Below are 25,553 nucleotides of genomic sequence, written 5' to 3' on the forward strand. Positions count from 1 at the left end.
AAAGTTCCACCCCCAGATGGAACCGTCTCATTGCAAAGAAACAAGCTCATGGTTCTCATTGATTTAACGTTATTGTAAGTTAAAATGTTAAATCACTTTATATTTATTTTTTGGTGTAACTGTATTTTATTTCGAAGCCATGTTTAAATGCAATTAAATTGAAATTAATAAATCAAAATAATCTAAAATATGAACAATCAACGTCCCCCCCCCTGCCGCTGTAAAATTATCAAACGTTGGCGGGTTCACGATGATAAAATGGTTGCGGAACACTGGATTAATGGACAGGATCAAATGAAAGTTTAATGTCCCAAACTTACTTGTTATTGGGAAGAAAGGGAAACAAAATAACGTATATTACTTTGCCAGTTATGTTTTCAAATATACTTTAAATTCAATAAATGTATTGTAACCCGGGACTTATAATTGTTTCCCACTTTTTTTTCCGAAGCAGATGCGTAAATTAACCCTTTTGTTCCCCAAAATAAATATTATTTAATGAGAAAAAGATTTTTGCTGGATAAATTATTCTTTTCGAAGCATGCTAGTACCATTATTCAGCCAATATCGGCCCTAAATAAAATTGTTATTCCCCAATATTAAAAGCCATTCTAGGGTCAAAATTAAAAAATCTAGATATCCCAATATTGGTCCATCGGTGCATGTTCTTGAAGGATCTATATTTAGCCAATTTTGAGCCGAACTGGAGTCAAGGTAAAATTGTTTCTAGGTTATTTATAGCATTAAATTAATACAATGGCATTTCTACACCGAGAAATATACAATAGCTTAAAATAAAAGGACATAAGTAATATAGAATTTAGTTATATTTGTAACTTTTAGTATAGAGTTGATCAGATTTAAGAACAAAATAGCAAATAAAATTTTTATCATGATTGTAATAAAATTTCGATCGCAAATTCCATTCGCAAATGAAATTTTGATCATCTCTGCACTGCTAAATCCATCAAGAAACCATCTTTTACTGTTGAGATATTCAATCTCCCTGGGATTTTTATTTAACCTAGCTGTAGCTTATAACCTATTGTACGACCTTATTATGTTCGACAGACGAAGTCCTAGGTGAAAAAAGGTGTAATTGGATGTTGAAATTATCGGAAATAAAATTTCAAGCAATTACAGGGTAAAATCTGTGGTTTAATAAGTTTAACTTTTCAAATTTCTTAAAACATATTGGTTTACACTATCTTGCATGAAAAGCATAATTAAATCATATAACTTCAGGGAAGGCAATAACTTCTCTTTTGCTTCAAATGATTTTATGAAATAATAGAGGAATAAACACTAATTTTTTTTCCGAATTTCAGTTAATTATAAAAATACTTTAAATGATTCAAAATGAGATAACTTTAATAAAGTGGCATTTTATGCATGTGTTTGAACTGTTGATATGGCGTGGGTCATGGTGGATAGAGCTACATTTATTCAAATTTATTAAGCTAAGAAATAAATATTGAAGAATAAATTTGGCGAACACTAGAAATAATTTCTTCATTAATCGGAGCAAGTTGGCTTTTCTGTAACTTGATTAGGTTTAACTTAATATTTAAGATAATTTAATTTTTAAAATATAATAAATTTATGTATTTAAATTAATTTGGAACACATTATTTACTAAGAATCTGATGACCCATTAGTTGAGACCATTATGCATTGGAAAATTAAAGAAAAGGGGGAATTGGAAAATGAATACTCACTTAAAGTAAAACAGTAAAATTATTACAATTCACAAAATTGATTGTGTCCACTTAGGTAGGAGATTAATGTACTTAAAATATGATCTTTGATTATTTAAGTAATTTTTTTAATGTATTTTTCTACAATTCATCTCCATCTTATTTTAATCAGTCAGTAATGATTGCACCAACACATTTTTAAAGTTCGTATAAAAGTTGTATCTTAAGTTGAAATTCAGAAAATCATACTTGTTAACCAGTCTTGTTTACGCACTTGTTCTCTATAATTACTTGATAAAGTTGCAAAATAAATAATACATAAGTAACTGTAATACCAATCACGGATGGGATTAAATTTCTGGATATGGTGAAGTATTTCCAAGCTGTAAGTTGAATACCGTAGCAATAAACAGCAAACAGAGTCGTTTCGCTTTGAATGTGAGTTCTCATGCCTTCTTTGCCAAAAAGTTTTCGCGTTCTGGCTATAATAGGAGCTAGTTCACTGGCTTCTTCAGCAACCTGTGACGCCACCATAGTTACAGATCCAAATGCTAAGAAGTCCAAAGTGATTTTACCAGCTATGACTAAACAAGCATGCGTAGTAACTTCTAAATTATAGTCAGAACTGATATAAATTAAAATATAGCAGCAAGTACGAATTAAAGTGAAAGTTAATAAAAATAAAACTTGTAGGGAAAATATATCGTCCGTCTCTTTCACCAAGTTTGCAGCTTTTAGAAACCTTTTATTTATATCTCGAATACAACCGGCAATATTATGATCTAATGTCAAAAGAATTCCCTTTTGAGATTCTTCTTCGTCGGTTTGATAAGCGGCATCGATTTTTGCATTATTAATGGATATTATACTGATTGCGGGAATTGCTAGACTATATTGATCAACATTAGACTCTGCATAAATTTGTATGTCAGTTATATTTTCGGACTGATTAGAACTTGAAGCTTCGATTTCAACCTGCTTGTTGAAGTTTTCTGAAACCAAACTGCTGTAAAGTAAATCGCGCTTTTCATCCTTATATAATTCAACCAGTTCTACGTCAGTGCTTTCCAGCACCCGACATTTCTTTCGCTTACACAGATGAATTCTATCTCTATCTTTTTCAACATTCTGAACCAATTTCACGGCCTCTTTATTAATTGATTGAAACATGGATTTTAAATGTACACAGAACGAGCAGTAAAACAAAGCACAACTGGCAACCGTCATCCAGTTAGTAATAGACATGAATACAATGTAAGTAAAGTTCAGCTCCCACGAAGAAAAAATGTAATTCTCAAGGCCTACATCGTAGGTTAAAAATGTACCCACAAGAAAAAACATACATATGAATATATTCAAGAAAAACAAAAATCCCATGATGCGTATCCAGCGCTTATCACTTGGTTTAATTTTAAAAACTCCAATTCCTAAATCTTCCTTAATTGTTTTCTGCAAATTTAGAAGTCTATCGTGTTTACCAGTCAGGGAGTTCATCACTAGTGCTCCGACTGCAACGTCTAACAAACCAAACAAATCATTAATGTCTTTGGCTATTACTGTCATATAATATACTTGATATATCAACTCAACATTATACTTTAATATTAAAATAATTCTCCAATAATACCAAGAATAAAGTATGTACTTGTTTTGTTCCTTGTCATGAACAGGTAAACCAGTGAAGAAATGGAAGTAGGCTAGAAACCACGGAAACATAGGAAAAAACTTCATGATAATTTTTTTTCTCCCTTTGCTTCGTCTGGGAAAAAACAAACCCACAATCCTTACATTTTCAGCTACCTTAACTCTCTGCTTTCCTGCAATTATCTTTTTATTCGATTTCTCTGTCACATCATATTATGCGCATGCGTGAAGTCAGACATTTTCTACTACTTTTAATTTAAGGTTACTATGCAGAAAAAGCAATTTAATATTTTAATTAACTAAATTGTTTACACTTGTCTTAACAAAAAGAGTTAATCATAAAGGACAGATAATTTCCTAAGCTAATATTTGAGATACGATAATTGGGTAAAAATATATATCCTCCATGCATTTGATGAAAAATATTAATATATATTCTTTACAGAAATTAGTTTAAGATATCTGCATGTGGTATTTATGCATCTTTTTAGCACTTAACAAAAATTATATCAACTTGTTATTTTAAACAATGATTATAATTATTAAAAAATCAGAGACTAAATAAGAATGGAATGAACTAATAAACAAGATATATTTGTGAAATGAATTCACCTTAATAGGAATGAAATAACTTAATTCCCCCTTAATTAGTAAACGAAGTAATTTTCACGTAAATGAAATTTTTTCATTATTGCCAAGAATATCTTTACGCTTCAGTTCCTCGTAATTATTCAATTCATAAGTAATAACGTTATTAATAAAATATTTTATTTTAAAAAAAAAAACTACGCCAATAAAAAAAGCTTATTTTAATAAAAATTTATTGAATATACAAATGTCGTAAAAAAAGTTAGCCTGTAAATGTAATTTTACATCTTAATTTAAATGAAAATAACTTCGGTAATATAAGTTAAAATGTGGCTTATCATTATATTGCTTTGTGACCTTTTCTCAATGACAAGTTTGCCTAACTCATTGAATAAAACGATGAAACATAATAATTTTTGTAATGTACATTTCAACGAAGTTACTCTTGAGTAAATTGTAAAACTATAATTGTTTTTCTTTTCAGTTAGATCAAACAGTATGAACTTATCGAACTGGATGATTAAATGGGAAATAATTCTTTTATTTGCTCTTGGATTCCTCTGCATCGAAAGTCATCACGGCCACGATATGTGGCACTTTTACAAAATGAAAAAATTTATGACTATGGTGGCATTTGCAAGAGCTTTGGGAAAAAGACCAACCATATTGCCAGTGCCAATTCCCATACCTATCCCCATAGCTCAAAACGAGATAATCAAATTACCGTAAGTGAATTTATATTAAGTTCATTAACGTTTCAAAAAATTTATATACAATTTTGAATAGTATTATAAACCTCTAGTACTGTACTATTCCAAAGATAGTTGTAAAATTTCAGGCCACTATGTTCCTTGGTTTCAATTTTTTATTTCCATCATAATTTTACCCTAATTATCTACACAATTACTTTATTTAACTATTTTTCATTGCCTTATTATTGTTTACATACTGCTCTAAATTAACTTTTATTTAGATTAGATTTTTTTTAACAATTTTTATTTTCCATTATAGTTTTACTCTTATCTACGCAATTACTTTAATTATTTTTTATTGTTTTATTATTAATGTTTACATTCTGTTCTAAATTAACTTTAAGTCTATAGTATCTTTGTTTTTTTTTCCGATTCTTGTGAATATTTAATGATTCTTATAGACACTGGGCAGACAATCTTGAGATATAACATTGTATGATTTCACTATTGTGAGTAAGCAATATTGTTTAAAACATTGTAAAACGGCTAACAAGTGTAGAATTTTAAGAATTTACATCAATATTAATTTATTTTTCAACACAATAGTATGATTATGAATTATAAATAAATTGTATGAATGATTCATTAGAATTAGTTGACAGTGATGTCTTATTGCAACAAATAGATTCATATTTCATTTTGCTTTCTCCAAAAGAAAGGCATAAATTTTTTGTAATCCTGAATCACCCGAAAAATAACTGTATGAATCGGAATAATAACCTACCAGAGATAAGCGGGATTGTACTCGTTATTTTCTGCACAAATGCTTTTTGTAAGGCAAAGGGCCATAGCTCGGTATTTCATACACCATTGTTTTTGTTAAGGAAAAAAGCCATAATCTAGAATTCCCTAAAATGTTTAAGCCTTAAATTTTTAATGTTAAGCCCCTAAATGTTTATTCCCTAAAATTAAGAGGCATTGCTCGGTACTTACTTTTTCTTAATTGTTATATGGTGAGATTTACTTTGATGGTGACATTTCAAATATTTTGTAGAAGAAAAAGAAAATTAGGAAAATCTTACATACAAAAAAAAAAGAAAAAGCTACTAAAACCTTAACGGTAAAGCTAAAATAAATTCCGGCTTTTATGTCTAAGAGACAAATAATAAATAAAACAAAATCCCCAATTCAGTACCTCCAGAGGTACAGTTTGTTATGGGGACATGAAGGACTTTGTGACCCGACACATTTAACGAGCACCAGTCACCATTTACTGCAAGGGGAGTCGTTTTCGGCAGGCTGGATTCTAACTCCCATTCTCATGAACGTGAATCCAGCGCCCCTATTGCATTTTTGATTGGATACAACTTATCTATTTCCTATAGTACAAGAACTGGGCACCAATGTAAAACCATCTATATACGTAACAGTGAGCTACCTATTAACTTTTTAAATTACATTTGGCTCTTACCAACAATAAGTATATTCGACTTACCTTAGGTGTGGTTACCTTAGGTAGGACAGCAATAAGCCCTTCAATATAATTTCAAATTGTTTCAAACATGTATCCAAAATTAGCAAACTTAATACTGCCCTTACTATATGTCCTCCTTAATGACAGTAAATAATATTTTCTGTTTTGTCAAAACGAGCCTACTGCAATTGTGGCAGAAATGAAATACGCATTTACCGTAATTAAAATCATCGCACTGTGTTATTTTTTTCCTTATTGTAAAGACCATATTGTAATTAAAAATTTATTTTTTAGGATTTCTAGCGGCGGCAAAACAATGGTCATAGGAGGCGGAGGCAATGGAGCAAACCATGCACCAGGAATAGGTCAAATTTTAGGAGGCATTTCTAGTCAAGGAACAGGATCTACAACCTACGGCTATGCACAACCTTCAGTCAGCTCAGGAAATATTAATTTGCAATCATTAACGGGATCTGACAGCAACGTTGTCAGCTTGTCATCACTTCTTGGAAATAATGCCAATAGCAATAATGCTCCCAAAATAATAATAATTGGGGGCGGCCATAACATGGGTAATGCACCAAGTGGACCCCTGAATCAGCCTTCTGTGATACATATAAATGGACAAGATCTACAAAACAGCAATTTAGGACTGAATGGGATGCAAGGAAACAATTTAGGGAATAGACTTAACGATCTGGACAGTGCATATAGTAATAATTTCCCTGGATTGTATAAGTTTCCACCCAATTTTTATTCTGATTTCCCTCGAAAACGATTGCCCATCACGTTTGGGGGTCGAAGAGGGAATCCGCCAGATGTGAATTACTTAAGAGGATCTGGATTAAATCACTACCCCCCAAGAAAAGAAAACTTGAACCAAATGTACGATTCGAATATTCCAAATAACGGACGAGACTTACCTCAAAACTCAGTAAAGCAGAGGCGTCCAATACCAGTTGGAGAAAAGTTTGACCCACTTCCTTAAAAGAGAATATCTGATAATGGACAAAATCTTGAACTTCTAAACTGCTTATGTGCACAAATATTTTTCCGATATAATATATAAATTTCCTACCTTTTTTCACACCAATTTTTCTTGAAAATATTGTCCCCCAGGTTTGGAGGTTAAAGAGAAAATTTGAATTTAAAGATGGGCCTGTATTATTTCATTTGATATTTTGTAATAAGTACTTAATACTTAGAACATTGAAAAAAATACAGCATGAATATAGCAAGAGCATTTTGTATCAATTCATTTTTAAAGAATAAAGTTAACTAAATCTCTTAAAAAAGCGAAAAATAACTTTTAAATCTTATTTAAACTTCTAGGTTTCTACACAATTTTAAAAAAAATCTTGTATTCCTTCAGAATTGCATTCATTTTGGATTTTCTCCATATCAATACCACTAAGGAGCAAGTATATTATCAATGTATAAATTTGTATCAATTTGAAAGTACCAACTTAGGTGAAATGATTACTCTGAATCTGGCAGGACTCTGCAACTGCTGATTATTTAATCTGAAACAGTGCCTTTTTCAAAATGTAACAAGTTGATATTTTCAAATCGATACAGATATTTTGTCACAGTTTTGTAAAATAATTTCATTTCTATATGATTACATTTTAATGTTATATTTATTAAATTACTTTCACAATTTTTTAATTTTATTTTCAACTTGGAAAATAATAAATAAATTTACATAAATATTTATTGTGGTACTATTAATTACTATTTATTTAGAGTGATTTCCCCATAAGCTTTTTCCTGATTATTTTCACAAAAATTTAGAACCAATTACTTTGGTTAATGTGTTTAAAATTCTTCAATGACCTCAAAAAACTCCTAATGAGTCCCTATAGTTTAATTAAAAGGAAATAAACTTAAAATGCCTTGTTTAGGGTAACATTTAGTTCATTTTTCAGTTATTATTAACAGATGAACTTGTCTTAATTATACCATATATGAATCCTTTGGTTTATTATATTTTAATTACTTCATAGTAAGCAACAATAATGAACACATGTAAAAAATGTTAGTATTTTTAACATGTCTTCACATTCGTTGTTCATGTAACAAAATATTTGTAATTTCATAATCGATTGAAATCAACCTTTGTTTAATTTCATAACCAAAACTACTTTTAAACCTGCAATTTAAGCAAATTAAAATTCTAGGTAAGTTTATAAATTCAATATAAACTTTTTGCACCAACAAAAGCAACAGAAATTTTACTTAAAAATTTTTCTCCTCCACTTTCATTTAAGATCTAAATTAAGAATATGTGATATGTACCAGATACTTATAAAGTATTAGTTTTTTGTAACTGATACTTAGTGGTATCAGTTAATAACCGATATGAAAAAATAGGTACTTACTATTCTCTAGCTTTTGTGTTAGGCAAAATTAAAGTACTTTGCAATAGGAGTCTCAAATTTTAAGCAAAATTATGATACATAGGTTCAGTTTAGAATAATATACTTCTAAAAGACTCAAACAAATGAGGACAGGAGCTCTAGAAAATTTATTAAATCGAAAGCAGCCCAATATACGATGGAGATAAGTTGCGATCAAAATCACTCGAGAAAATAATCAGATTATTAAAGGAAGGGGGGATCTAATAACTGAAATGCTTATGATTATCTGTTTGAAAATACTCATTTTTTTATGTTATTATGTTTCCTCTCCCAATTAAACTCTTTTTGACCATTTAGAAGTCACAAATCTGGACTTAAATCTTTCTTAAAAGTTACATAAACAAGATTGCAAAAAATTTTTCAATTTAAGTTTAAGAAAAGAAGAAAAAAACACTGCCAACACAGAACAACGCTTTATCGTATGATAAACAAGATTTTGGACACAATAGATCTGTCCTGTAGATAGATAGATCTTCAAAATTTAAGTTATATTTCTTAGAAATTTTGTTTAAGCACGACTAATAGATTGAGTTATTAGCAGTAATCTATATTACAAAAATTTTAACTATGAATAAACATGAAACCACACCTTTCTCAAACTGTTTAAAACTTAAATTCATGAATATTATACACTTACAAAATTGAGGAAAAAGTTGCAATTATAATACAGGGTTGCCACAGTAAAAAATGAACAAAAATAGTTGATTTTAGTATCCTCAAGCATGAATATAGTTGCCTAAAACTATAAAAATAGTTGCCTGAACAGGAGCAAAAATTTATCAAAAATAGTAGCTTAATTGTCAAATACTATAATAAGAACTGGTTGATGTCAGAAATTTTAAATCGTGATACATCGTTCGTTAGAGATCACCATTTAGCATATGTTCAGAAATTGCCTATGGGAAATCAATTAAAAATAAATAAATCTATTACAAAAGAAAATATTAATTCTAAACATATTCTACTATGACATCAATATCATTGCTTAATTTTTTCAATTAAAATAATAAAGAAGTCAAAGTAAAAGCAAACCAAAGAATTATTTCATTTTTCTTAAATTACAAATGATTTAAGATTTATTGGTTTAAAAATAATAATACTGTAACAAAATATTTTACATACGTGCATTAAAATTAAAAGAAAAAAGCGAAAGTAGAAAACAAACCAAAGAAATGTTCACTTCAGAAAAAAAATTATTTTTTTAAAATTATTTGTTAGAAAAAAAAAACATGCTTTTGAAACATCATTAGACCCTCTTTTATTCAATTATTTAAAATAATATAAAGTAGTATTAACTAATGGTCAAATTCTGTACTGAATAAATGTCAAAATATTTTTACTTATTTATTATTATTTTCGTTTTTGAAAATAAAATTGACTAAAGATTTATTTCTTTAAAAATGACACTGACTATCTAACAAATTATAAAACAAACAAGTATTGAAAGAATTTTAATAAAATTTAAAAAAAAAATACTTAAAGTACTAATGTTAAATTATTAAAAAGCGTCCAAACATTACTAAACTCTTTTATTTAATTTTTTTTAAAAATTTTGCTTTTTAACTAATAGCCAAATTTTTTTAAAACTTTGCTTTCAGTTTCTCAAAAATAAAAGCAAATTAAATAAAGGTAAACTTTATTTTAATTTTTTTATAAATAAAAACTGAACATTTATTGGTTTAAAAAAATCAAATTATTATACTCACCTACATTGAATAAATTTGAAAAAAAAAAAAAAAACTTTTTATAACAAAATTAAATACAAAATACCCCCATTAAATTGTATTGCTTAAAATGAAAAATAATAATTGAAAAAAAAAACCAATGAAGAAACTTTTTTAATTTATATTTTCTTTTCATTGATCTTTTAAGTTCAGAACGAAAGTTTAAGATAACAGCGATTATGCAGTAATCAATCGCAAAGTAACAGTAGGTCTGCGAAAAATAAGAATAAGTATAAAAAGAACTTCGCTAAGAGTAAAAAAGTCTCCCAATAGTCGCCTAAGGTCGAAAATAGTAGCAAATAGTCGCATTTAAGTAGCCTGCAGCAACCCTGTAATAGATTTAAAATCAAGCAATGAAAATAAATTTATTAATTGGGTGTCTTATCTTTGAAATATAATAAAAAAGGAAATTGCTGCTTTGTTTTGATGATTCAAATCTATTATGGGCCTTTAATACAAAATATTAAAATTATTATGTTAACTTTTGGAAGAAATATATAATGAAATTATTGTACACAGAGGAAAATCCTGTGTACGGAATCATCAATACTTTGGCATGTCAAGATTATAGGTTTTTAAGGTAAACAAAGATAAAAGCACACGGTATTCAACGAAAAATAATTTTAAAAAACAATAATTGATTTCAATTTTCATACAATAAAATTTTGTTATTAGTGATATGACATTTAATTAATTGAAGAATATTTAGTAAAATATAATAAAGGATTTTAATAATATATATAAAAAATTAAAGTCTAACAGCTTTCTCTTTAATTTTAAAGACACTTTTTCTGATTTGAAGATATTTTGTAGAATTTTAGAGTGTAGAATTTTAGAGAGTAGATATTTTGATAAAAATAATGAAGGTCTACAACACCATGGTGTAGCAGAGTTAATAAAAAATAAAGGGGTCTGCAAGACCATGGTGTAGTAAACCTATAAAAAGATTTCTACAGATACATGGACTACTGAATAATGGCTCAATCAGAAATAATATGTCCCTTCATGAGTTAAAATGTTAAAATCAATTCATTTTGATATTCAAAAATATATATATAAATAAATAACACAATATTCATCCAGTGGACTCATTACAAATAAAGATTTTTATTACGAATTTCCAAACACGAAGCCTTAATTTCAATTTGAAACATACTATGTACTATTAATGTTTTGTTTTTGACTCTAATAATTAATGGTCAAACTAAACAACTTCTCTTAGCACAGCATCATAAGCTTTGATTTTTGATGATATTGACATGTCTACATATTTGTCTCCAATTGTCACAATAACTCCACCAATAAGTGAAGGATCAACCTGCATAAAGAATAAAGTATTTTTAAAAAAAATTTCTGCAGTGTCTATGTCTAGTAAACAAAAGCTATATCAAGAAAATAATAATATCATAAATAAAATATATATCACCTTTCGGAACAATCATATTAATTTTAGATCAGATCAAAGTTGCGTTTTGAATATTTTGTCTTAAAATTTGCTTAAAATATTTATTAAAAACATGCTCTAAACAAATTATTTAGGATATATATATATAGGTAGTGTACACTTTTGCCCTTAGTATACTTCTATCACAATATTTTGACCTTATTATATGTAGTTAAACAAGGCGAAAATATCATCCAAAAAGTCCATTATAACAATAATAATTACAATATCTAACAATTACAATATCTAAAAGGAAGAGAAAAAAAATGAAATTCTTATACAGCATAATTTAATTCTATACAGTATAATTTAATACCAACAGAAAGAATATAACAAATAAAATATGTTTAATGATGGTTGAAATTTTTTCCCTTTTTTAAAAATATAATTACAAAAAAAAAATCTAGTTTTTAAAAACTTTTGAATGAAATAAACATAATAAAAATACTCGTGAAATGCAGTTTGCATTATTTCAACATCAACATAATGCTGCCTTGAATTAATAACACACATTTTATATTCATACACTGTACCTTTTTGTAAATATGGTATTAAAAAGATGTCGCTCATCAAATCATAAATCAAAACACTAAAAAATAGTTTCAAATAAATGTGTCAATCCTTTGAATTTATGTGACAGAAAAAGTCAAAATCAAGTAACAGCAAGGTGACCAAATTACTAAACTTTAAATAAATCAACTAAATTTTTGGTCTAAATATTTCTACATCTCGTGCAGAAAATATTTGAAATTTAAAACAATTTGATTTAAAAATAATTTCAAAATTTAGTAACAATAAATAAATGAAATCAACACTAAAACTTACGTGTATCTTCTAAATGTGAAATAAGGAGAAATTACAACAATAGAAGTTAAAGATTATAAATAAAATTAAAATAATTAGACTTTACCCTTGTGTTCAACAGAACTTTCTCATTCTTCTTAACAAAAGCTTTCAGAGCTTTCTCAAACTCACTCAATGTTGGAGCATCAAGAGGCTATGAATATAAAATATACAACTTTATAGAATAAATAATTCAACATTAAAATTAATGCCAAAATTAATGAAACAAGATGCTTACTAGATTATTAAGAATAGTTAAGTTAAGAATAAAAAGATATGAAAATAAAATACATTATTTATCTTGATACATTCCTTTGAACTGATGTTCTCTTTTTTTAATCAGTAGAAATAAAAAGTTTAAAATTTTTTTTTTTTTTAAATCTTTGACGCAAAGGTTCACTGAAAATACTCATGTTATAGTTAATGTGAAAGTAGTAGAACACAAAATAATGGTCAGTGCCATGGTTCACTTAAGTAGTACTGGATTTAAATAGATGCATTTTTCAAAAAATTCAAGAGGATCATCAATTTTAAGCGAAATTTATAGTGAACAAAGGAAAAGGGGGAAAAAAAATGTAGTGGAATCAGAATTGTAATGCTTCATAAAATAATCGTCTGTTATCAGTAATAAATAATTGTATGCTTAGATTAATAAATAATATTCTCCTTAATCTTTTTTTATAAGAGCAGGCAATTTTTAACGAAAGCAGATGAAATTCCACATCAAGAAAAACTACTTTTAAAGAATCAGAATTTATCCAGTTAAAAAATATTGCTTCATTAATTGATGGATAAATATAACAGACAATAAAAAAACGCTTTGTTTGTAATAATTAATCATAATAGTAATGTATTATCCGAAATTATAAAATAATTTGTCATAATAAATTAAGGATAACAAAACTGAGTAACTAAAGTGGACTAAAAAAAATTTCTAACATGCCAATACTCTTTGAGGGATAAGTTTCAAGTTCCTTAACTCAGACATTCAATTGACAACACTTAGAAACGATCAAGAATAATAGAAGAATCTTGAAGATGTACCTAATAATGGCAGATTTAGAAAAAAAATTGGATTTTTTTAAAATCTTCTATTGCTTAAATTACGAAAAATGGAAGAGCGAAATCCAAATTCTCTGACAATAATAATATCCGATTTTGGCGTAAAATAGCGTTTTTCCCTGACAATCGGGACTTACGAAATTAATAACTTTACTTTTAGACAATATCGTTGTTCAATTTCTAAATTTTCACTCCAGATTCTAAATTTACAGAATCCGAATTTAGAAAAAGAATCACACTTAATTATTATTTTATTTAATTTTTATTTTTAAAACATTATGTTCTTATGAGGAGTGACAAAACGTAGTCACGTTTTTAATTAAATGTTACCAATTTTTTTATTAATCCTGCTTATTAAATAGCGCATTAAAAAAAAATAACTACTCAAATTTGGATTCTAACAAATGTTTTATAAGTCTCTTTGTGATCATTTCATTGCACCAATAATAAAAATTCATTCATATTTATTTAGATGAATTATGGGTTTTAGTAGTAGTAGTTCAGACAAAGCTTGATGGTTTTTGTATTCCCTCCCCACTAGCACAGTCAATTATGTTTATAATTTACTAAATTACAATTTACAAAATTCTTCTGATTATTTTTTAAATGATTAAATTCAGCTTAACTATATTTCTACTTTATAATTGAATAAAAAATAGCCGTATTTTAATGGTTTACGTATTTAAATTTTTTTAAACTTTTTCTTAGTAAAGTAAAGGGATATATTTTTATTTCTCTTTCTTCTGTTTGCTGAGACACACATGCAATGCCTCGTCCTCGTAAATCAAAGAGAAAACAAAATCAGCACACCACTCCTTTATGTTCGATTGACAGCAGCTTATCAGAAAAACAAAGATTCCTTCTGACACACAGGAGAAAATAAAAGATTCGTCCCTTTCCTGCCCTTCTCGATCTAAAGATCTTCAAGGTCATGGAAGAAATATTGAAGTTTTCTCTTGAGAAACAGGGAGAAAAATACCCTCTCCCCAAATTCTTCCGAACTCAACTTCAAGGATGAGTCAAATGTTAGTTTTTTCCTCATCGTTCAAGTTCAAAATTGCAGGAAAACCAAGCAAAATTTCCCCCGGTTTGAGCAAATGGTTCAGTACAGTATTAGAATAATAATTATAGAAATAGAGAACTTTAATTAAAAAAAAAATTTTTTTACGGAAAAGGAGAGATTGCCAATATGTGTAGTGATTGTGAACATTAGTTACATGATGGAGAAAAAACTGCAATTATCAAACTGATCAATTTGAATTTTTAAAGCACATTATTAAGTAGTGAAATACAGTGGAACATTGGGACCCCCCAAAAAAATTATCTGCTTATAGAAAAAGTACACTAATAATGAAGTTTAATGTTAAAAATTGTTTTTACGATAATTCCGATGATATAGAGAGGTTTAAATAATCTAAAATGACTATTTACATTGATATTTATTTAGACTTTAAAAAATATTTATCTTTCACTACAAAAAGAGGATATGAAAAAATTCGATATATATATCTAATTTAAGATGTAGCTAAAAAGCAATGAATATGTTTATCCTATTTCCACAGCTTTTCAACTTAGTCATATGATGCCAAACAGACACTTTAAATGTTATGTAACTTAATCCGTTGCTTCCAATTATTAGGTTTACAACCGCTAACATCTCCCCATCACTTGATAGGAATCAAGGCAATACGCCCTTAAAAGTAAACGTTCCGCGATACACAGAAAAGAAGAAAGCAGCAATACATACTTATAAGACACAGGGCTCTATGAAGTTGTTATTTTCACAATAAATCACTTGTCAAGTGTCTGAATAAATGATTGATTTATATGAACACCTCAACAACCAAATTTCTGTTCAAGTTTTCTTTTTTAAATCCAGCTTTGTAAAATACAGGTGTCAAATAGATTAGATTAGAAGAACAAAGGTATTTCCGGTGGCGTAAAGGAATGGAGAGCATTTAAATGTGTCATTGCAGCTTGTGGGGGTCTCATAACCTGTGTTGTTCAGAAGAAAAGATCAAAAGATGCTGCTGGTTGAAATATTTTACATGAACAATAACTTTTTCTCTTTTTTTTTTCTTCCAAAGATGAACAATGAAATAGTTGACAATATTTTTCGTTCTGAACAAGGAAAAAATTTACATACATCAAAAAATGCAAAAAGCTGCAGATTTTTTATTCTCCGAATTTAAAGCACAAATGTTTTTTTTTTTCTTTTCAAATTTAGAAAAATTAGTGTCTAGTTACAAAAGACAGAAAACAATGTTTCAGGGCATAAATGACTGCCTGCATCTGATTACAAGAGTGCCCGCTTAATTGAGAAGGTACATAATAGTTTATTCATAGAAGATTCAAGGGGAATTAAAAATATGTCCATAATAAGAAGAGCATGTTTAGTAGAAATGTCCGTAAGGTGAGGTTTCACAATAAGATTCTCAAACTAACTTCATAAATTTTTACTGCAATTATAATCACAATAGAGCCCACCTCTATTTCAATTTTCTTATTTAAATTTATTAAAAATTTTCTACCTTTAGATCAAACTTTTAAAAGTTTCTAAAAAACAATGCTAATAACTAAATGGTTTTATCTGGTAATGGTGCTAACAAAAAAGTACAAATACATTTTTATAAAAATATTTTTAGGACTTTTTCTTTACAACTTACCTTAGCTGATACTATTTCACATGAAATTTCTCCTCGAATATTGCTCATGACTCCACTAAAACAGTCTAATACTGCCATCAAAGATTTAAGTCGTCCATTTTCTGACAACAAAGCTAAAAATAGTAAAAAGAAGGATCTTTAGGGATCATAACAGAATATCGACAAACACGTAGGTACCGAGTGATCTCAAAAGAGAGGAGCGGACCAACATATATGCACCCGCTCATTATTATAAGAATGATTCATTATTATAAGAAAAATTCATTATTATAAAAATTATCCAAAACGAATTTCTGAGGCTGCTAACCTTTTAGGTAACAGAATTAATACCAGTATTTGTTTAGTACCATAAGTGCATAAAAGATTTGATATTCATGCTATAAAATTAACCAATTTCAACAAATTAACTTGATAAATTCATTTTTCCATAAACTATAAGATATAAACCAATAGCAATAACGTTTGAAAATCTTTAATCACATTAAATAATCTATTTAAATTTTTTTTCCTCTTAAGAACTTAAATAAAACTTTTAAATTGCAGAACTTTTTCTTAAAATGTAAGAACGAAAAATTTACTTATAGAAAAAGTATAATCTTAGGCATGGCTTTGCCCCTTTATTTATGAAACACGAGGAGACATACTCGCAACATATACTTCTAAACAAAAATAGTGGGTACACATTCTATTAAAAAATTCACCTAAAATATAAAACAAAGACGCAAGAATTGAAAGCTTTGTCAATTGAAAATTAGTATTGAGGGATCGAAAAAGCTCCAAACAAAATTCTCAAGCTATATACAAAAATATGGTTTTTATACTTATTTTTAAAAAAATACTGTTTGAAATTTTAAAATTTAGTCAATCAGAGTAGAAATAATAACAACTTGCTTAACTAATAAATAATAACAATAAAATGAAATAATAACAACTTGCTAAGTTAATGCTAATATTAACCTAACTAGAAGTCAAATATATGTTCCTATTCAAATAATCAAGCTCTAATGACTTCTCTAGTCATATTCTAGTGTATAATGGTTCAACTTTATCTTTTTACATCGACGTTTTTTAAAAAANGAAATTTTAAAATTTAGTTAATCAGAGTAGAAATAATAACAACTTGTTTAACTACTAAGTTAATGCTAATATTAACCTAACTAGAAGTCAAATATATGTTCCTATTCAAATAATCAAGCTCTAATGACTTCTCTAGTCATATTCTAGTGTATAATGGTTCAACTTTATCTTTTTACATCGACGTTTTTTAAAAAAAAAATTTTTTTTAATGAGTATTGAACGCGAATGTAAAATTGGTTTGTTTTTATTCTCAAGACTGATCAGAATTATTGTTTTTTATACATGAAAAAAAGGGGAAAAGAACTAATAAGTAGAATATTAACAGTTGAAGAAAAATGAATTACTTAAGAATTGATCTAAGGCTTTTTATAAATCATGACTGTTATATATTTTACACTTTATTCTTAAAAACTAAAATTATCATGATTGCAAATGATATTCTTTTAATTAAAAGTGATTAATTAAGTGAAAATGAAATAACATAGAACAAGGGATGCCAATAAAAATTTAAATAAGATTAAAAAATAAAAAAGGTACAGTTTAGTAAGAATTGTACTAAAACATGAAATTGGAAGAAAGTATTATTAATACTTATAATAAATGAAAATATAAAAATAAATACTTTTTTTTAGCAGTAAACACATCTTACCCAATAAATTACCAGTAAGTGGTGAGTAATTTTTCTTAGTACAAACTTTCCTCAAAATATCTGAAAATATTTTAGAAATCTTTAACTCTTAATTTTCAGTAATACAAAATTATGCAAATCAAAAAATTTGCCGTTGGCAATAAGCAAAATACATTGTTGCTTATTACCAACAACAAAATTTAACAATAATATTTTCAAAAAAAAATTATAATTATAAGAAAAACACAAAGATGAAACATGTATGAACTACAAGTCATAATCCTAATAATGTTTATTAAACTATTAACAAGAGATACTGTGCGCCAGTAAGTATATTTTAAAAAAGTCCAAATATCTTGAAAAGTTGAAGTAAAATAAAAAGTTATAGTTGTAGTAACATACAAGTAATATTTTAAGTATGAAAGATTTTGGAATAGCAATTCTGAACAAAAGGACTTCAATTAAATTAGCAAAATTTTTAAAGTAACAGTAATAGATTCAGCAGTTAACCTACCTCTATTTTTAACAATTGATAAATAATTTGAATAGTTTTCACACACATTGATAGGTGTACAATAGAAAATTACGATAAAAGTGATATTTTTCTTTGCATCCGTAAATACACACAAGCTCCACAAAAGTAATAGAAAAGTGTCAAAGTAATAGAAAATAATCATTAAAAGAGGAAAATCAGAAAAGAATAGGAGGGCAAACAGAGTAACTGCTAGTAGAAAAAAGAGTTTTTAAAAATTAAAGACTTCCAATAACTAGTTTTAATTAAAAAAATAATAAATAAATAAATAAATGAAAACTATCATAACCAGAAAACGATAAAATTTGAGAAGTAACTATATGACTAACATACTGAACACAAATAAGTAGACAATCAAGAGGTTTTTTCTTGCACTTTATACTCGAATAGATCATGCCTAAATTACTTTAACATGCAAGAAGTTAATATGATATAAATAATTTTCTTGCACTTTATACTTGAACAGATCATGCCTAAATTACTTTAACATGCAAGAAGTTAATATGATATAAATTTTTCAATAGAAGCTTATAAAAAAATTAAAAAGAACATTCACCTGTTTTAATTTTTGGCTTCATTAAGGGATTGACAATGAATTCTGCGAACCTTTTGTCTTTTTGCACCAAATTCTATGAAAAAATAAAACATAAAAATATTAAAGTTATGAAAAGTTATGCAAGTTACTGATGTGAGACAGTGGGTTTCTGTCCATAAAAGAGTTTAAAATTAGTCTTATTTTTAAAGTTATGACAAATTCGATGATTTTAAAGTTATTCAAATGTCGATGAAACACATCAAGGCTTTTGCAATTACTACAGAGCACACAACAAGATTTTCCATACAAAATAATATGGCATGAGGCATGATGATTTGAACAATCAAGCAAGTTTGAAGTCAAACTTAAAAGACAAACAATGATATCAAAAGATCTCAGACTTTTATACTAAAATGTAGTTGTATTATAAACCAATTTACAATACACTGCCCCTTTTACATCTTATTAACTTAACAAAAAAATAACAAGTTTAGTTTTAGCATCCGTGCACATATTTAAAAGGTAATAAGTTATAGAAGAGGTATGCTACTCTTTCAGGAAAAAGGTCATAACCTTGAACTTTAAATTTTTCTACATCAAGATGAGTTGGAAAAAGCGTAATATGAGGGAAGATCCAACCGATTAGTCAAAATATTTCAACATGGTACAATCTAGCTTTAAGTAAGGATTTTTTTTCTTTATTTATTATGTCTTAATAAATTATTTTCAGGTACTTAATCACATAATTTACCTAAAATTGGAATTTTTTAACTAATATTTAATGCTTTAATGTGTTTGCAATTACTTTGCAATCATACACAATAGAATTTTGCACATTTTGAAGAAATCATTGAAATGCATAATTTTTAACTTAAAGTTAGATCAAATACATTCATTTATTGTATATTCAATAACTATTTTAATGATTTTTAAACATATATTTTTTACATAATTTGTTGTTCGCAATAGATGCTGTAATTTCACAATTTTCATGAAGCTAAGTTTTGTGGGTGTGGCGTATATCTGAGAGCAGCATTTCTCAGTGAAATTGCATAGTGATTTTTAGAGTCAACCATATAATGTAGAGGCACACAGCAGTCACTGACCTGTAGTATAAATAGAGTTCTTTAATGGTATATATTCAGTCTTGCCCTATTCAGTTTACACCGTAAAACCTCGGTTAAGGGAACATTCTTGGGACCGAACCGAAACAATTGTTCGTTTAAGGGAAGGATACCCTAATAACAAAGTTTAACACCGTAAATTGTTTTTAGAACATTTCAAAAGATATAGAAATAATCTACTATAACTATCTACAAGGATATTTATTTAAACTTTAAAAAATTATTTCTTCAATAAAAAAGAAAATATAAAAAAATTATGCGTGGAGTCTCTCCACGCGGAAGAAGTTAAATTTCGTAACCTGCAATGTTAATTGTAGAAGAATCAGCAGTCGTAGAAGGATCACTAGTTCCATTCAACGACTCTTTTTCCTGATCCGCTCGCTTCCGTGCTCTGTAATAACGGAAATATTGTATATTTTCCCCTCGTGGACATCTTGAACCAGTGGAAGTGCTTGTGGTTGCCTTATCGTCTCGCCATGGAAAATGTATTTGTATTAATAATGTATGTGAATGCGTCATAATGTAATTTCAAAAGAGAAAACCTAACAATCAATTGATATTCACAAGAGACGTACCTTGACATAACCTTAAATCCGTCGCATTGTCCGTGGGATTGTTTTCACTCATTTTTTACAATTGTTATCCACTAAATTTGAAAATAAAAAATACTACCCTATTAAATTATATGTGTATCAAAACAAACTAAAAAAATATTTATAGAAAAACAATACTTTTATGACTTTTATTATTTTTATGCTAGTGAGAACCAAAACAATATGGAAATGAATGAGGGAAAACTGGATCCTACCACGTGATTTCCCGGCCAATAAAAATGTAGCGTTAAACGTTTAACGCAACCTTGTTGGAAGTCGCATAAGAAGTATAACTTCAAAAAAGTTTGATATAAATACATAATTCTAGAAATATCTACAGATAAATAAATATAATTTTCCTATTAGCTCAGACAATCAAGTTAGACATATGATAAAGAATAGGAGCTTTCAGTTCTCAGTCGGTTTCAATTATTAGGTTTACATCCCTTAACACCTACCTATCACTCGATAGGAAACAGGGTTAATACCTCCTTGAAAATATAACTCCCCCAATTGACAGAAAAAAAGTAATGCATACCTGTAAGTCATGAGGAGTCTGAATAAATGTTTCATTTATATGAACACCTCAAAGATTATAATTCTGTTCTCTTTTTCTTTTTTTTTACCCCACCTGTGTTAAATACAGTCTTCAAATTGATAATAAAATGAAATAAATTTTCAGTGGAGAAGAAGCATTGAGAGCATTTAAGACGTCATTTCAACTTGAGGGGTCTCATAACCGGCATGGTCCAGATGAAGAGATGCCGCTGTCCAAATTATTTCACAAGAGCAGTATCATTTTCTCTCCTTTCTTTACAAAGATAAGGCAAGGTGACAGGAGAAAGACTGATTCTTCAGTAGTGAAATAGCTTAACAAACTTTTTAGTTATGGATAAGGATAAAAATTTAATTGCTTTAAAAATGGTGAGAAGTTGCATTTTAATTCCTGCAATTTAAAGCAGAAATAGTTTTTTACAATTTCAGAAAAAGCGATGTCCAACTAGAGGAGATAACAAAAAAAACTTTTCAGAGCAAAAATCTCAAAATAAATGCAGTTCAAAGAATTATTTTTACCTTCAAGTCAATCAAATCTTTTTCTACTGCATCAATTTTCTTTTCTTTCATTGCAGCAGAATAAAAAGCTGTGACATAGCGACCTGCCACACCAAATACAGCAACGGGGGGCTAGCAATGAAAAGAAACATCACTTAAAATAGTAGAACTTTATGAATAGCTTATAGCATGTTATTTTTATTTAATAAAATAACATTACAGATACCTATAAAATTTTATACAATAAAGAGGAAAAGATTATTATTTAAAATGCGTTTCCAAGCACTTGAGTTTTAGTAAACCATGAATCTTTGAATATTGTTACGAATACATTAACCATGTTCTTTTGAATCAAGCAATCTATTTTTATAAAGCGTATTAATACTACTCTTTATTACGAAGATGGTTCAATTATAGCATTTAATAAATAGGGTTGGTTAGCCTACCCTCTCCAGTGCCAAGGAAGAAAAAAAATTCTGCCCAATATTAATACACACATGAAAATAACAATTGAATAAATTGTAAACATTTCATTAAGTTAGAAAATTTTTACATGCTTATTGTTATCTGAATGACTGGAGGAAACAGTTATTGTATTTTCCAATATAATGCAAATTTTTATTTATCATGAAACAGTACAAATTCAAAATAAAATGAATACTGAATATACAGGATTGCACAACCTATGGCCCAAGGGCCAAAATTGGCCACTGAAATTAATGACTTGACCCCAAAGTTAGTTTTGTCTTCTTCATTTTTTTTTTACTGGCTATTTTACTTTTTTTTATTTACATATTACTTTAGTGCATACCTGAACCATATTGTTTTTCAAGTTTTATTTATTCTCACGAGTTCAATGCTTGGAGGATAATGCAATTTCTTAAACATTTTACACATTATTTTGAGTATGATTTCGCGTGTTACTTTCAATTAAGATCTATGTAATCATAAAATTTTTATGATTACAGTTTTTCCTCACTTGTCGACCCCCAAACATGGCATTTTTTAGTTTCTGTGGCACCCCTTATCAAAAAAAGTTGTGCATCCCTGGTGAATACAATTCATCCTGATGAAATACACACGCCATAAGTTTTTATAAAAGAGTTATAAAGTAAATTGCTTTCCTTAGTGTACAGGAAGCCTTTCTTTCTCAGTTTTGGAGGTCAGTAAGTAAAGATGATGAATAGATAACCACTCGGTCCAGCCTTGTTGAGATATAAATTCAATTCCTTAGATCGAAAATGCCATGTTTTTTTTTTTTTTAACGCCTATAACAATGTGTGTATGAGGCTGATCTTTTTAATATAGAGCTCCAAATATAGTTTTATTTTTTTCATTCCTGAGAAATATAATTCATAATAAGTGTTAAGCATTTTTGCCCTTTCTATACAAAAATGATTTCATTGATAATTAGGGATTTCACAGGTTTCTAAGAGAGATATACACTAACTTTTTTGATTAAATTAGAATTTAGTGTGATAAAAATGTTATATGCCAAATCAATCTTAACCAATGGCATTTGTCTAAAAAGTCGGTGTTATTTTTGGATACACATGTTTTTTTTATTTTATTAAATAAACACATACTTATTTTTTACATCATAATGCAAATTTTAAATTAAATTTAAAAGGAACTTTTCGCCTTCACTGGTGAGTAAATTCAACCATTTTATTTTATTTATTTACTTTTTTAAACTGCCACCACCTAAAAAATACTTAACACATAACAGTAAAATTTATTTGAACCCAGTGACAGGAAGTTTAATACCGAGCGATGAAATGAATTTTTAGACTATTTAATAAGCTATATTAATCAAAATGCTTAGATGACCATTGAACTTCCTTTTAAGATTAGAGAAAGTATACACAACATTGATGTATAGACAAAACAATTTTTATTTATCCCAAAAGTATAACATCTTAAATAGAATTGATTTATTTTCTGTTGATAGTAAGATTTTGTTTAGTTATTGAATTCTGTAATATTTACTTCCATAAAATGGTATCTGAAAAAAGAAAGAAAAAAAAGCTCTAATACTCTTTAATTTTTAAATAAAGCTCCAAAGCTTTAATTTTTAATAAATACAGTTGTGTATATATATATGAATGCTGTAAAAGTTTCAAAAGAACAGAATAAAAATTGAAGAGGTTAATGTGCAAAAAACAAACAGTTTTGAGAAAACTTGTAGATGAATAAATTATGCATATAAACTCACCTTTATCATAGCAGCACATAATGATGGCGAGCTGCCAAACTTTCTAGTCTAAAGTAATTTTAAAAAAATTAATTTGATAAGAAAACTTATAACTAAAAAAATGTCTGAAAACTATCACACAAATTAAAATTTAAGAATACAATTGAAAAAAAATCCTATGTTTTATCATAAATCACTGCTTTTAGATGTGTATTAAAGGGGATATTTCCGTGTTATGATCTATTTCTCTAACTACAGCCGTTAAGTCACTTAATGGATTTTAAATTCTCATTTTTATTTTAAAAAACATGCAAAGGTTTGCACCGAGTTCATAAGAGTTAGTTCCCTTCACTTATAATTTTTTTTCCATTCCTCGTGAATAGCTGGTCAAAAGTTGCCAAGACACTCCAATGATTCTACCGCAGATCACGATACAGAAATCTTTCCATATTAAACTAAACCCATCGAAGACAAAAATGGAGTTTGTTGAATGGCGATGTTTGCGTATCGTAACTTGTCGGGCCAATTACAACCACTGAGGCGTCACATAGATCTTAAACCGGAAATTTGGTATAAAAAAAAAACGTGGAGAGATTTGCCCAGGGGAGGCTACAAGTTATAGGCTTTGAGTGATGTTTTTCTTAGTTTCCCCAGGAGCTGCTGCCCTGAAGTTGCGTAGATCAGGAAGCGAAAATCCTCCCTGTCGAACCTTGTACACCCAACAATATAATCAAAATAGTTTATTTTTATATTTGTTTGAATATTTCTTGAACGTGAAATTTCTGTTTTAAATTTATTCACTATAAAAATACCTTGCGATTATAATAATTAGAAAAATTTATAATTAGACGTATCACTCATTGAGAATATATACATCTTTTATGCTTATCTAACCATAAAATCAGAGATACTGAATTCAGATTTGCCCTCTTACATCTGCGGTAGCTTTTAAGTTACTATTTCAGAATTATATGTATATTAAAATTAAACAATCATAAGGAAGAAACTTATGAAAAGTCTTACGCAAGTCACCAAGTTCTTGCTGATTGACATATTAAGTATATAATATGAACTATACTAGAAAGGAATAATATAAAAATTTTATTTATTTTAAAAAGTTCTCAGAAGAAAATTTTTTGTGAGACTCAGATTTCGATGCAAACAGAAGGTCAACCAAATACGTGTTGCCATCTAAAAATTAATAGAAAAGAAATTCTCAAAACTTTTTAATTCTGTTGTTGTTAATGACGTCGCACTAAAGCTGCACAAGTCTGGGAAACATCCCGGAGGATGATCCGAAGACATGCCATCACAATTTTTGATCATCTGTGGAGGGGAAGGCAACCCCGCTTCGGTAGCCCGACGACCTGCACGTGAAGTCGAGCACTTTACGGTAGCACAGTTTAACGAGGACCAGTACCGCACACCCTCGATCCCTACGCAGACTGATCCAAGTGGTCACCCACCCGCACACTGACCGTAGCCAGTGATGCTTGACTTAGGTGATTTGCTGGGAACCGTGTCTTAACGATCAGTCCATTTTAATTCATTAAATTGCGGATG

General features: G+C 28.3%; 2 protein-coding genes across 2 annotated transcripts in view; one reads left to right on the forward strand and one right to left on the reverse strand.

The window, feature by feature from the left end:
* Window positions 1–9,515, forward strand: part of LOC107446931 (uncharacterized) — a gene marked incomplete in the record, with an annotated part of 18,383 nt that extends 8,868 nt beyond the window's left edge. Inside the window, 2 exon segments of the mRNA XM_071181416.1 lie at window positions 4,427–4,654; window positions 6,390–9,515. Of these exon segments, the coding sequence (XP_071037517.1) occupies window positions 4,428–4,654; window positions 6,390–7,083 (921 nt within the window).
* A 1,811-nt stretch (window positions 9,516–11,326) lies between these two features.
* Window positions 11,327–25,253, reverse strand: LOC107446917 (ATP synthase subunit O, mitochondrial). Its single transcript, XM_043039200.2, has 8 exons — window positions 25,014–25,253; window positions 24,012–24,059; window positions 21,818–21,928; window positions 19,048–19,120; window positions 17,981–18,040; window positions 16,255–16,367; window positions 12,594–12,680; window positions 11,327–11,557 (listed from the first exon to the last, which is right to left on the reverse strand). The coding sequence occupies exons 1-8, from the start codon at window positions 25,041–25,043 to the stop codon at window positions 11,444–11,446; spliced, it is 636 nt and encodes a 211-aa protein (XP_042895134.1). The 5' UTR covers window positions 25,044–25,253; the 3' UTR covers window positions 11,327–11,443.
* Window positions 25,254–25,553: the final 300 nt, after the last annotated feature.

Source organism: Parasteatoda tepidariorum, chromosome 5 (genome assembly GCF_043381705.1).
Source record: "Parasteatoda tepidariorum isolate YZ-2023 chromosome 5, CAS_Ptep_4.0, whole genome shotgun sequence".
In the NCBI taxonomy this organism is placed as follows: domain Eukaryota; kingdom Metazoa; phylum Arthropoda; class Arachnida; order Araneae; family Theridiidae; genus Parasteatoda; species Parasteatoda tepidariorum.